This window comes from Quercus robur, chromosome 10, assembly GCF_932294415.1.
Source record: "Quercus robur chromosome 10, dhQueRobu3.1, whole genome shotgun sequence".
Lineage (NCBI taxonomy): Eukaryota > Viridiplantae > Streptophyta > Magnoliopsida > Fagales > Fagaceae > Quercus > Quercus robur.
The window spans coordinates 28939701-28952809 of NC_065543.1; the positions used below are offsets into that span (position 1 = coordinate 28939701).

General features: G+C 43.0%; 2 protein-coding genes across 2 annotated transcripts; one reads left to right on the forward strand and one right to left on the reverse strand.

Moving 5' to 3' along the window:
- Positions 1-2637: 2637 nt before the first annotated feature.
- LOC126704017 (uncharacterized) lies at positions 2638-7937 on the forward strand. The gene is made up of 4 exons (XM_050403059.1): positions 2638-2946; positions 3340-3627; positions 3856-7011; positions 7881-7937. The coding sequence occupies exons 1-4, from the start codon at positions 2638-2640 to the stop codon at positions 7935-7937; spliced, it is 3810 nt and encodes a 1269-aa protein (XP_050259016.1).
- A 636-nt stretch (positions 7938-8573) lies between these two features.
- LOC126704018 (uncharacterized) lies at positions 8574-10908 on the reverse strand. The gene is made up of 4 exons (XM_050403061.1): positions 9957-10908; positions 9689-9868; positions 9190-9581; positions 8574-9111 (listed from the first exon to the last, which is right to left on the reverse strand). The coding sequence occupies exons 1-4, from the start codon at positions 10798-10800 to the stop codon at positions 8599-8601; spliced, it is 1929 nt and encodes a 642-aa protein (XP_050259018.1). The 5' UTR covers positions 10801-10908; the 3' UTR covers positions 8574-8598.
- Positions 10909-13109: the final 2201 nt, after the last annotated feature.

Below are 13109 nucleotides of genomic sequence, written 5' to 3' on the forward strand. Positions count from 1 at the left end.
CACTTTCCAGGAAACCAGTAAAGATTATGAGCTGCCAAACAAGATAATTGGGTGATGTTTTACATTTTTGACCATCACTAAGAGGATATTTTTCATTTTCTTTTTCAACATCTATCTTTGGAATAAGAAGCCCTATACATGATGTGATTAAATTCCTTCCATAGACTTAGGGCACGTTTGGTAGATTGTAATAAGCACTGTAATGTAATAGTTATTCCTATAGTTTAGCTATTCAATAGTTTGGTTATGTTTTTATTACAAGGAATAGTTATTCCTTATGAATAGCTATTCTTTAAAATGAAGAATAACCATTCCTCTCTAAAAGGGTTGTAATAGCTATTCCTTGTTAGATGTAATAATTTCCAACACTAATATATTTCCAAATAAATAAACTTTCCATATCCACCTAACAATTATGGAAATAAAAAATCATTAAAAAATAACTCATCTCTCTACAATTTAAAATATATTATTTTCTAGGAAATATAATTGTATGAATGAGATATTTCCTAAAATAGATCATAAATTTTATTCTAATATTACAACTCACAACTAAACTAATGACTAGGTTTAGTTATTCTATTACAACATATTTTATTCATGATAATAATTATTATCATTCATGTTGTAATTCACATTCAGTGTACCAAACGTACCCTGAGAGGAATAAATTCCATGGTGTTAAATTACAGTGGGGTAATTAATGAGTACAAGTCAACACAATATGCAAGAAATTTGTATATATAAGTTAACAAAAGGGAATCTTTCAGCCAAAAAGAAAGACAAAAGGGAATCTAGACAAAAAAAAAAAAAAAATGAATGGTGTCACCTCACAACATAATAAATAAATATTTGTATTTTTAAAATTTTTTTTTCATTGGTGACACCTCACTTTATACGGTTTAAGTGTGTGTTTAGCAAAAATTTAAAAAGTCAGTTTATTTTATTATTTAGCTTATTTTTGATACTATTCATAGGCCCTACTATCACTTTTTGATATTATTCATGGGTCCCATTGTATTATTTCAGCTAACTTTTATCTTTATCTATAGTACTTTTAGCAAAAAAATTTCAGTTTCAACAAAATAAGCGAATCCCAAACAGACCCTAAGTAATAAAATTTTTTGTATCCCAACATTACACAATAAATAAATGTCTAAATTACTTTTTTTTTTTTTTTTGATTGATTATCAATTTCTTGGTGATATTTATACAATAAAATTTATATTATCCCTGACATTTGTCTCATTCATGACTTAGTATAGTCTTAAATTATTATGCAATAGCTAAGAGTTTTATAACTCGACTCATAAGTATCTCTAATATTACACAATAAATAAATTTCTGAATTGCTCCTTTTTGTGATTGATTATTGATTTTATAAGATTTATATATTAAAATTTATAGTATCCCTAAAATCAGTCTTACCCATGTGTAATTGTAAATCATCATGCAATAGCCAAGAGTCTTATAAATCAACTAATAATTCTTGGTGTTTTCAATGGAGATATCCAAAATTCAAATCTCCTCTCCCCCTATTGTATTTATCAAGTTATAAAAAAAAAAAAAAAAATATTATGAAATTGGACTATCCTAGGTGGACTGTTTTACATATATAGCTGCTGGGGAAAAGTGAAAACATATGAGTTGCAGAAATAACATTAAAAAAAAATAATAATAAATAAAAAAAATGAAGAAGAAGAAGAAGAATTCGGCTGCACTGTCACATGCAATTTGCAATTAGCAATTAGCAATTATTTTTAAATTTACTGCATCATGATTCTGATTATGGAATTTGGATGATTATGAAGAGCAGTCAATTTCACAACTCACAAGCTCCTCTGTGCATATGAGGAAAGGGACACATGAGACTTCCCTTATAGTATCAGTGTATCACATGAATTTTTGTATGGTTATATTCTATTCTCTATAGTCATTTTCTAATGTAGCATATCATATAGAAACAGTGGGCGCTCACTTTTCTTTTGACTCAGATCAATACCACCATCATAAATCAGTTACACATGACGAGGTTGATAGTTTCATGCTGGAGTTAGGAGTCTGCTCTTCTTAGTGGGCTTTCTGACGGGAATGACGACTCTACATCCCACTGACGAAGATAACATTACTGACAGTAGAATCATCCAGGACGAAGTGATCAGAAACAACGAAGGAAGCCATCATCACTGACGAGGCAAAGAGTTATTCAATGCGATCAATCAATGATCCGAGCAGTTACCAAATCAACCAAGAAGACCGTTGGAAGGCCTATTAAAAGTCTCATTACTGGCCAGGTGCGTTACAAAAGAAAGCATTAACAGCCTCAACGGCTAGCCCTTATGGGCTCAGGTATAAAACTCTCACACAACCAACAGAGGAGGAGATATGCAAAAAATACTCTGAAACTATCTATTATTTCTTTATTGTGTTTAATTGTGATCCTAACTTTGGCATCGGAGACTTTGTGGCAGGCGCCACACCGGTGTCTCTCGACGAGCAAACCTTCACGTCTCACGGGTGATTCCATCTGCACATTCACTGACGGATTTGTGTTCCATCAGTTTGGCGCCGTCTGTGGGAAACGAGTTTTCAGATTTATATTCGAAAACGTAGTTTCCATCAATTCACCACATCCAGATGGAATCCAACCCAGATTCAACGGCCTTGGCCCAGCAAATTCAAGCCCTGGCAGCCACCATCGAGGAACTCACCAGGCAGAACCAGGAAATGAAGCTGCGGCTCCAGCAGGTCCAACAAGCTCAACAGGAAGAAAACCGGTCCAAGGGTAACACGGAGGGAGAGGGGGATAGCCAACAGAGGGAAACCCCCCGGAGACCAACTACTCCGGACGAACAAAACTCAGATCTTCTTCGGGAAATGAGGAAAGAGATGGACGAACTAAGGAGCGCCATCAAGGAAAAGACAGACCGGAGTGTAGACAAGATGGTAAGGGCTACAGATTCGCCCTTCACTGCAGCAGTACTTGATTGCCCCGTGCCGTCAAAGTTTCGCTTGCCTCAGTTAGAACCATTTGACGGACTCAAGGACCCTCAGGATCATCTTAATACCTTTAAGACGACTCTGGGCCTTCAACAACCACCTGACGAGATATTATGCCGTTCCTTCCCTACGACTCTTAAAGGAGCAGCAAGAGAATGGTTTACTAAATTGCCAAACTCATCCATAGACAACTTCGATCAGCTAAGCAGTGCTTTCCTGCGTCACTTCATAGGGGGACAACGCCCAAGGAGACCAGTAGATTACTTACTCACCATAAGACAGGGAGAGAAGGAGACTCTGAGGTAATATGTCAAGCGATTCACCCGGGAAACTCTGGAGGTGGACGAAGCTGATGACAAGGTGCAACTGACGACCTTCAAGGCAGGGTTGAAATCCAGAGATCTTGTAGCCTCCCTTGCCAAAAACCCCCCGAAGACAATGGCTGAGATGCTCCTGAAGGCCCAAAAATACATGAATGCGGAAGACGCTCTAGCTGCCATAAAAGATACCGAGAGGCTGGGAGACAAGTCCAAGCGGGAAGACGACCGCAGAGGGCAAAAGAGAGACAGACCAGAACGTCGGAACAATGACGGGAATAGAAGGAGGGATGAAAAAAATCCTCGTCAGGTAAAATTTACTCCATTGGTTATGCCTGTTGACAAGATTTTCACGCAGATCAAGGACGAGCATTATCTCAAATGGCCCAGGCCATTACACTCGTCCCCCAACGTACGTGACAAGAACAAGTATTGCCGGTTCCACAGAGACCACGGCCACAACACAGAAGATTGCAGAGACCTGAGGGAACAAATAGAGGAGTTAATACGGAAAGGAAAGTTGCAGAAATTTGTAAAGAAAGGAGAATATAGCAAGTTCAGAGACGACAACAGGACCCAAAAAGAATCCTTCAATCGGGATGACGACCATACATCCCAACCTCCACGCAAGGTGATCGGGGAGATAAACACGATCACGGGAGGACCATTCTCAGGAGGGTCATTCAGATCGCTTAGAAAAGCATGCTACAGACAGGTAAACAGCGTCCACGCCATTCCTCCGTCCAAGTACCAACGAACGTACCAAGATATGTCCTTTAATGAAGGAGACGCCAGGGGAGTGAAACAGCCTCACAACGATCCCCTGGTCATAGTACTGAATATAGAAGGGTTCAATACCAGAAGGATCCTTGTTGATAACGGAAGCTCAGCGGATATCATCTACCTCCCAGCCTTCCAGCAGTTGAAGTTAGATCCAAAAAGGCTCCGTCCTTTTGACTCTCCGCTGGTCAGTTTCAGTGGAGACAGGGTCTACCCCAGGGGTATAGTGACTCTGACGGTGACAGTAGGAACCTACCCGTTGCAGCTGACCAAACAAGTAGATTTCCTGGTTGTAGATTGCCCCTCATCTTACAATGTCATCATTGGGAGGCCTACCCTAAACAAGTGGAAGGCAGCAACGTCCACATATTGTTTGAAGGTGAAATTCCCAACAGACGATGGTGTAGGTGAGGTGAAGGGTGATCAGGTCCTGGCAAGGGAGTGCTACCAGGCCGTACTGGCAAGAAAGGAGAACCACACGTGGACGATAGAAGAAAAAGAGGAAGACGGAGTGGAGACCCTGGAAGCAGTGGAGTTGGTAGAAGGAAATGCGGACAGGACAACCAGGATAGGGACGACGCTAAGCCCTGAGATGAGAACGAGACTTATAAAGTTCCTTAAAGGGAATCTTGATGTCTTTGCATGGAGTCACGAGGACATGCCAGGCATTTCTCCAGAGATCATCCAGCATAGACTGAATGTGGACGCCAACGGGAAGCCCGTTCAGCAACGACGAAGAACTTTCGCTCCAGAGCGAGATCAAGCAGTAGCAGAAGAGGTAACCAAACTCTTGACGGCTGGATTCATCCGGGAGGTATACTACCCAGAATGGCTCGCCAACGTCGTCCTGGTGAAGAAACCAAACGGAAAGTGGAGAATGTGTGTAGACTTCACTGACTTGAATAAAGCATGCCCAAAGGACAGCTTCCCTCTACCAAGGATAGACCAGCTCGTGGACTCTACCGCTGGACACAAGTTGTTGACGTTCATGGACGCCTTTTCAGGGTACAACCAGATAAAGATGGCTGAAGAAGACCAGGAGAAGACCGCCTTCATCACCAGCCAGGGACTCTATTGTTATAAGGTGATGCCTTTTGGGTTGAAAAATGCTGGAGCTACATATCAGAGGTTGGTAAACAAAATGTTCAACCAACAAATTGGCAGAAACATGGAGGTATATGTAGACGATATGCTCGTCAAAAGTAAGGAAGAGCTCGCTCATCTGGACGACCTGGAGGAGACTTTTACAACCCTGAGAAAACACCGGATGAAGCTGAATCCTAGCAAATGTGTTTTTGGGGTAGCCTCGGGAAAATTCCTGGGATTCATGGTGTCCCAGAGAGGAATAGAAGCCAATCCAGAAAAAGTACAAGCTATCATTGACATGGCTCCACCCAAGACCGTCAAGGATGTACAAAAACTTACGGGAAGGATAGCAGCTCTAAACAGGTTCGTCTCTAGGGCCACAGACAAATGCTTGCCCTTTTTCAAAACTCTCAAGCAGGCCTTTGCTTGGACTGACGAGTGCGAAGCAGCGTTCCAAGAGTTGAAGCGATATCTGAGCAGTCCACCTCTCCTGAGCCCGTCCAAAGGAGGGGAGAACCTATATTTGTACCTGGCAGTATCAGCCTCGGCAGTCAGCGCAGCCTTGATTAGAGAGGAAGGCAAGAAGCAACTCCCGGTGTACTACGTCAGCCAGGCCTTTCAAGGAGCTGAGTTCAGGTACCCAAGAATTGAAAAGATTGCGTTCGCGCTTATAGTAGCCTCGCGCAAGCTCAGACCGTATTTCCAGTCAAATCCTATCCTTGTAATGACGGACCAGCCAATCAAGAAATCAATGAACAAACCGGAAGCAGCAGGGAGAATGGTCCAATGGGCAATCGAACTCAGCCAATTTGACATCGAGTACCATCCAAGAGTAGCCATCAAGGCACAAGCTCTGGCTGACTTCATCGCCGAATTCACTCTTCCAGACGAAGAAGGAACTACTGACGAAGTTGATAAATGGACAATACAGACAGATGGTTCGTCGGCCCAAAAGAGGGGGGGAGTAGGGGTCGTCATAACTACCCCCGACGGAGAAGTGATGAAGTATGGAGTTCAACTGGAATTCCCAGCCACCAATAATGAAGCCGAATATGAAGGAATATTGACGGCCTTGAGGCTTGGAAAAGCTCTTGGTGCCAAAAATTTGCTGGTCCAGAGTGATTCAAAGCTGGTGATCGGGCAGATCAATGGAGAGTATGAGGCAAAGGAGGAAAGGATGCAGAAATACCTTAAATTGACGAGGATTTTAATTCAGGAGTTCGACACAGTGGATTTCGTCCAGATACCAAGAAACCAGAATATTGAAGCTGACGAAGTGTCGAAACTAGCGTCGTCAGAATCAGGAATGACAAGCGCAGACGTGGCAATAGAAATTCAGAAATGCCCAAGTATTGAGGAGGTGGCAATACTCACCACCCAGAGCACAAACACCTGGATGACGCCCTTGATATCCTTCCTCCGAGACGGACACTTACCCCAGAATACTGACGAAGCCAGAAAGGTCAAAAAGAGAGCAGCCAGGTTCACGATCCTAAATGACGTCTTGTACAAAAGAGGCTTCTCTATGCCCTACCTGAAGTGCGTCGACGAGGACGAGGCTAAATACATCCTAGAAGAAGTACACGGAGGAGTCTGTGGCGACCATGCCGGCCCCAGATCCCTAGTAAACAAGGTGATAAGAGCAGGGTACTTTTGGCCAACCATGCAGGGGGATGCTGCTAACCTCGTCAGAAGATGCAGCAGATGCCAGCGGTACGGAAATGTCCAACGGCTGCCAGCAGAGAAGATGACGACCATATCCTCCCCATGGCCATTCGCGCAATGGGGAATCGACATCGTCGGTCCTCTGCCCCAAGGTAAAGGTCAGGTAAAATTCCTTCTAGTTGCTATTGACTATTTCACAAAATGGGTTGAAGCAGAGGCTCTAGCAACCATCACTGAGGCTCGGATCCGGAGCTTCGTGTGGAAAAACATTATCTGCAGGTTCGGGATCCCTTTGACGATCATATCCGATAATGGGAAGCAGTTCGATAGCCAAGGCTTCAGAGAGTTCTGCTCGAACCTCGGGATCAAGAATCACTTCTCATCCCCGGGACACCCCCAGGCAAATGGACAGACGGAAGTAACAAACAGGACGTTGCTCAAAATAATCAAAACCAAGCTGGACGAAGCAAAAGGTGCCTGGCCCGAAGAACTACCTAATGTCTTGTGGGCATACAGGACTACAGCCAGAACCCCGACAGGAGAGACACCCTTCAGGCTTACCTACGGCTCAGAAGCAGTGATCCCAGTAGAAGTTGGAGTAACAAGCATCAGGCGAGGAGCTTTCAGAGAAGGACTCAATGACAAGGGACTGCGGTTCAACCTGGATTGCTTGGATGAAATAAGAGACAATGCGTCCAGTCGAATGACAAAGTATCAAAAGAAAATGGCCGAGTATTACAATAAGAGGGTCAAACTCAGGCGTCTGGCCATAGGGGACCTCGTCCTTCGCAAAGTCACTATAGCTACTAAAGACCAAACTCAAGGGAAGCTGGGCCCTACATGGGAAGGGCCATATCGCGTCGTTCATTACTCTAGGCAAGGGAGTTACCATCTGGAAACTATGGACGGACGAAAACTTCCTCGTCCTTGGAACATTGAGCACTTAAAGAAATACCATGAGTAAATGTAACACACGAATGCACTCGTTATTGAAGTTAATAAAAGTATTATTCATTTAATGTTTTTGCGCAGGCAGTACAGGTCAACCATGAGGCCTATAAATCATTAAGTAACAAGATTCCGCCTTGACGGATGTAAGTTACCGACGACCATAATACTATGGCTAAAAGACTTAAGTAACAAGATTCCGCCTTGACGGATGTAAGTTACCGACGACCATAATACTATGGTTAAAAGACAAGTAACAAGATTCCGCCTTGACGGATGTAAGTTACCGACGACCATAATACTATGGTTAAAAGACTAAGTAATAAGATTCCGCCTTGACGGATGTAAATTACTGAAGACCATAATACTATGGGTAAAAGACTAAGTAATAAGATTCCGCCTTGACGGATGTAAATTACTGACGACCATAATACTATGGTTAAAATACTAAGTAATAAGATTCCGCCTTGACGGATGTAAATTACTGACGTTAAAAGAACAAGGGACAAGAGTCCACCTAGACGGACGTAAGTCGAATGGCAGGAGTCAGTTCACAGAAGAGCACAGTGCATTAAATCAACAACTAATTAACAAAGCACAAAAAGTACGGACGGATGTAAACCAGCCAGAAGAAAAGTAAGTACGCTTCATTCCAGCCCATAAACACTGGGTCGATGTCATTGTTTTCAAAATAAAGTAAATTGTTTTGAAATTAGATTTACAAAAAAAGAAAAGCCCAAAACAAGACGGGCACCCATAAAAAAAAAAAAAAAAAAAAAGAAAAATTTCTAAGTATGTAGAGTCAAGCATCAGCTGTGCCTTCACTGGCCGGCACGTCAGCAACAGGTTCGGGAGCATCATCACCGGGGGCAGAGGACGAAGCCGCCTCCTCCAGGGCCATTTCCTTGTCCACCTCCTCCAAATCCAGGCTCTCCAGATTGACTCCAGAAGGATGCTTGACCATGTACCTCCGGAGAAGCTCAAATCCTTTAAAATACCAGCTGAAGAGCACGGTATTGTACTCGTCAGTGGTCTGGAAAGCCTCCACGGAGCGAGCGGCGATGGTCACTAGTTTCTCCTTGGCTGCCAGAAGTTGCTCGTCCTTCTCCTGAGTCAACGCGCGCTCAACTCTGAGGTCGTCCTCCAGCACCTTGACCTTCTCCTTCAATGTCGTGGCCTCGTCCATAGAAGTGATCAGGTTCGTCCTCAGGTCTGAATTCTCCTTCTCCTGAGCCTCCATCCGGGTTGCCAGAGACGCTACCTTGGCCCCTTGAGTGAGGTACTCAGCAGTGATATGGATACTCTCTCCCAACACCTGGAGGAAATTGTGAAGTCGTCTATAAAAAAAAAAAAAAAAAAAAAAATGAAATGTTGAAGAGGGAAGAACCCGCACCTGGACCAGTTTGTGGACGTGACGAGAAGCCACATCGTTTAAGGACAAGTCAGATAGAGCCTTCAAGTCCGCTGAAGTAACGACCTCGTGAGCTCTTTCCACAGCCAATGACTCGTCATCCCATATGGTGGACGGACGAGTATCAGTCTTCTCCTTTCCTTTGCCAGCCACGCGCGGCCTTTTAGAGCCAGGAGTAGGAATCTCTTCTATTGAAACGGTCGGGGAGGCAGTCCTCGTCGTTTCAGAGGCTATGGAAGGAACAATGCTGAGCGGGATGGAGGCAGAACCCTTCCCGGTAACTCGCACGGTCTTCTTCCCCAAATTGGACAGGGGTTCGTCCTTCTTTGACCTCATCTTTGCATACATGTCCTTGTTAAACTTGGTCGTCATCTCTGCAAGAAGAAAGTGTGTCAAAGAAGTGCTTAAGTGTGCATAAGAGGAATCAGCATTGACGAAGTTATACATAAGATGAATCAGCATTGACGAAGTTAAAACTTACTCTTTTTTCCTTCAATGCCAAGCTGACGAAGAACGAAAGGAGATGGGTCAGGACCAAGGTTGTAAAACGCAAGAGATCGAGGGTCAACCAGCTCGTCCCAGCTCTCAATCGTCTCAGCGTACCCGATGGCGGTCTCTATGCGTTCCTTATATCGTCTCTTCAGCCCAGGCCGTCTCTTAACTATACCAAACAAAGAAACAAAGAAGTCAGCAAGATCAGAACTTGAAAATTGGCAAGATTGAAACAACGGGGAGAAATACTGACGCACCTAAGGTCGGGGTTCCCCACCGACGGAGCAACCTCGGGATATCACCCCAATCACTGCTAGATTGGGTCTCGAAATCGTCCCCAGACACAAAGAAAAAGCGCGACTTCCAATACCTGAATGACGAAGGCAATCCCTTGACGATCCTAATCTTTCTCTCCCAAGGGACTAATTCGTAATATCCCCACTCTTTAGACTCTTTCAAACGATACAGGTAGGTGAGCTCACCTATCCTGATCATATCCCCGTTGGAGGCCAACCATATTTGCATACAGTTAATGACGATCCTCCACGAGTTTGGCATGAGCTGTCCAGGGGCTATACCAAAATGATCTAAAAGTTCCATCAGGAACGGGTGGACGGGGAACCTAAGCCCACAGGTGAAGGCTGACTCATAAAAACATATTTCGCCTGGAAAGAAGTGACAAGCCCTATCTTCTTCCCTGGGACGACGAACACGAACCCTAGACGGAAATTGAAACCTATCCTTAAATCTATTCACGGTCTCGTCATCCAGACCACAAATCTCCCTAAGGGCATAAAAAGCCCTAACCTCTCGAGAACCAGAGACGGCGGTATCTCCTTCAGCCGGGCCACCACTGGACGACAGCCCAGTCTCGAGGTCACTAGACCTAACCTCAGACATTAATCTTCTCCCTCCTAAACCCTCAAACCAATTTAGCGATTGACGGAGCAACGGTAACAACTCACTCAAAACGACGCTCAGACTATTGCCTTCGTACACAAAATTTTCTAAAAAAGGGTAAGTACCCAAAGACCCCCCTAGACGCGCAAAAAGGAAGGAGATCGACGGGCAAGCTATCCTAACCTCTAAGCTATCAACCATGGAAGATACAGAAATCAAAAGGAAAACAAGGTACGAAACTGAAACCCCAAAAGAAAAACAAAAGCCAACACCAGAATAGAAGCGAAAAGGGAATAGCAAATCAGAAATTATACAGTAAAAGAAGAAAAAGAAGAAAGAAAAAGGGAAGAAGAACATACCTCCAATGGCGGAACGGCAGAAGCAGCACAAAGCAAATCGGAGAAGAAGGAAGCCACAAAATATTCAGAGTATCTCTAAAAAAACTGGTTTGCTTTTGCTCTCTGAGAAATAAACGAAAAGTTGAAAAGGAGAAGTTTTAAATGTGGGCCAAAAACGATTGAAAAACCAGCGGGAAACCCAAGGGTCATGCCATTAATTCCACAGACCATCAAGCGCCACGTGGCCACGATTGCGTGTAACGCCGCCACTAAGCATTAAAGGCGGAACAGAACCCCAAGAGTCACAAGAAAAACTTTTCAGCTTCTGTGATCGTCATGACAGGTCACCGACGACCCCAGAACCTGGGGGGCAACTGACGGGAATGACGACTCTACATCCCACTGACGAAGATAACATTACTGACGGTAGAATCATCCAGGACGAAGTGATCAGAAACAACGAAGGAAGCCATCATCACTGACGAGGCAAAGAGTTATTCAATGCGATCAATCAATGATCCGAGCAGTTACCAAATCAACCAAGAAGACCGTTGGAAGGCCTATTAAAAGTCTCATTACTGGCCAGGTGCGTTACAAAAGAAAGCATTAACAGCCTCAACGGCTAGCCCTTATGGGCTCAGGTATAAAACTCTCACACAACCAACAGAGGAGGAGATATGCAAAAAATACTCTGAAACTATCTATTATTTCTTTATTGTGTTTAACTGTGATCCTAACTTTGGCATCGGAGACTTTGTGGCAGGCGCCACACCGGTGTCTCTCGACGAGCAAACCTTCACGTCTCACGGGTGATTCCATCTGCACATTCACTGACGGATTTGTGTTCCATCACTTTCAAAAGCTCTATTGAATACAATTTCTATTTACCAACAGCTCTTAACAAAGTTTGTGCAAATTGAAATTGATATACATCCCTGTAACTCTATAAATCATATTGGGTCAAGCACTAATGTGTTCAAGTTTAGCTCATTTACCTTGTTATTGAACTCAAGTTCATGGTCAAAATTATTGTTTTATGTTCAATCTTGATCTTATTGAGTACAATCTCTCTTTACCAACAATCACCTTGAAAATATAAGCAAATTGAGATTGAGGTGTTGAAGTTTCGTTTCTTTACTTTGTTACTGAACTTGAGGAACTCAATCTAAGACAAACCCCACCTCCCCCCCCCCTTTTTTTTATTTTATTTTATTTTTTTTTTTATAATTTATTTTTAGTGTGTGTTCAAACTTGGTTGACCAATCTAGTAAATAAGCTCAAGCTTAAACTGGTTAAATAAATTATTATGTTACAAGTTTTACTTTTTTTTTTTTTTTTTTTTTTTTTTTTTTTTAATTGAAATTAATTAAGAAAAAAATGAGGAACAAAGGGGATAATCTTCCTTACAAAGAGCCGACAAAGCGGGGGGAAGATTATCCTCATTGAAGAAAACAGAAGACATAGAACTTAAAGCGAATTTAGTGACACGGTGGGCAGCACCGTTACAAGCACGTCTGACCACACAAAAAAAAAAAAAAAAAAAAAAAAAAAAAAAAAAAACACATATAAAAAATTGGCCAAAATGGCCAAATAGCCATAAAATCCTAAGTATATAGTTAGTAGTTCTAGTTACCAAAATATATTATTTACTAGCATCTCGAGTCTAAAAGACTCGATTTTGGTCTATAAATCAAGTCTCAAAGACTCGATTTCCATGGTCTGATGTGGCATTATCTTCCTACTTGGAAATCAAGTCTTTAAGACTCGATTTATAAACCAAAAAAATTTAAAAAAATTTCAACTCTCAAGTCTCTCTCGTACAAGACAAAATACACAATTTTTTTTTTTTTTTTTAAGAAATCCAGAAACACAACAATCAGATCAAAAGAGAAAGAATCAGATCAGATGAGAGAGGCGACCTGCCTAGAACATATCAAGAACCCAGAGAAAAAAAAAAAAAAAAAAAAAAACCAGAAAGAGAAAGAGAGAAGAACCCAGAACAGAAGAACCTGGATTGGTCGGAGAAGAACCCAGGCCGCACGGCGGACCGCGCTGCCTGGCCTGGGTCGCGCACCGGTGCCGTACGGCGGATCGCGCTGCCTGGCGGTCCGGCGCGCAACCTAGGCCAGGCAGCGCGGTCCGCCGTGCGGCTTGGGTTCTTCTCCATCTGTT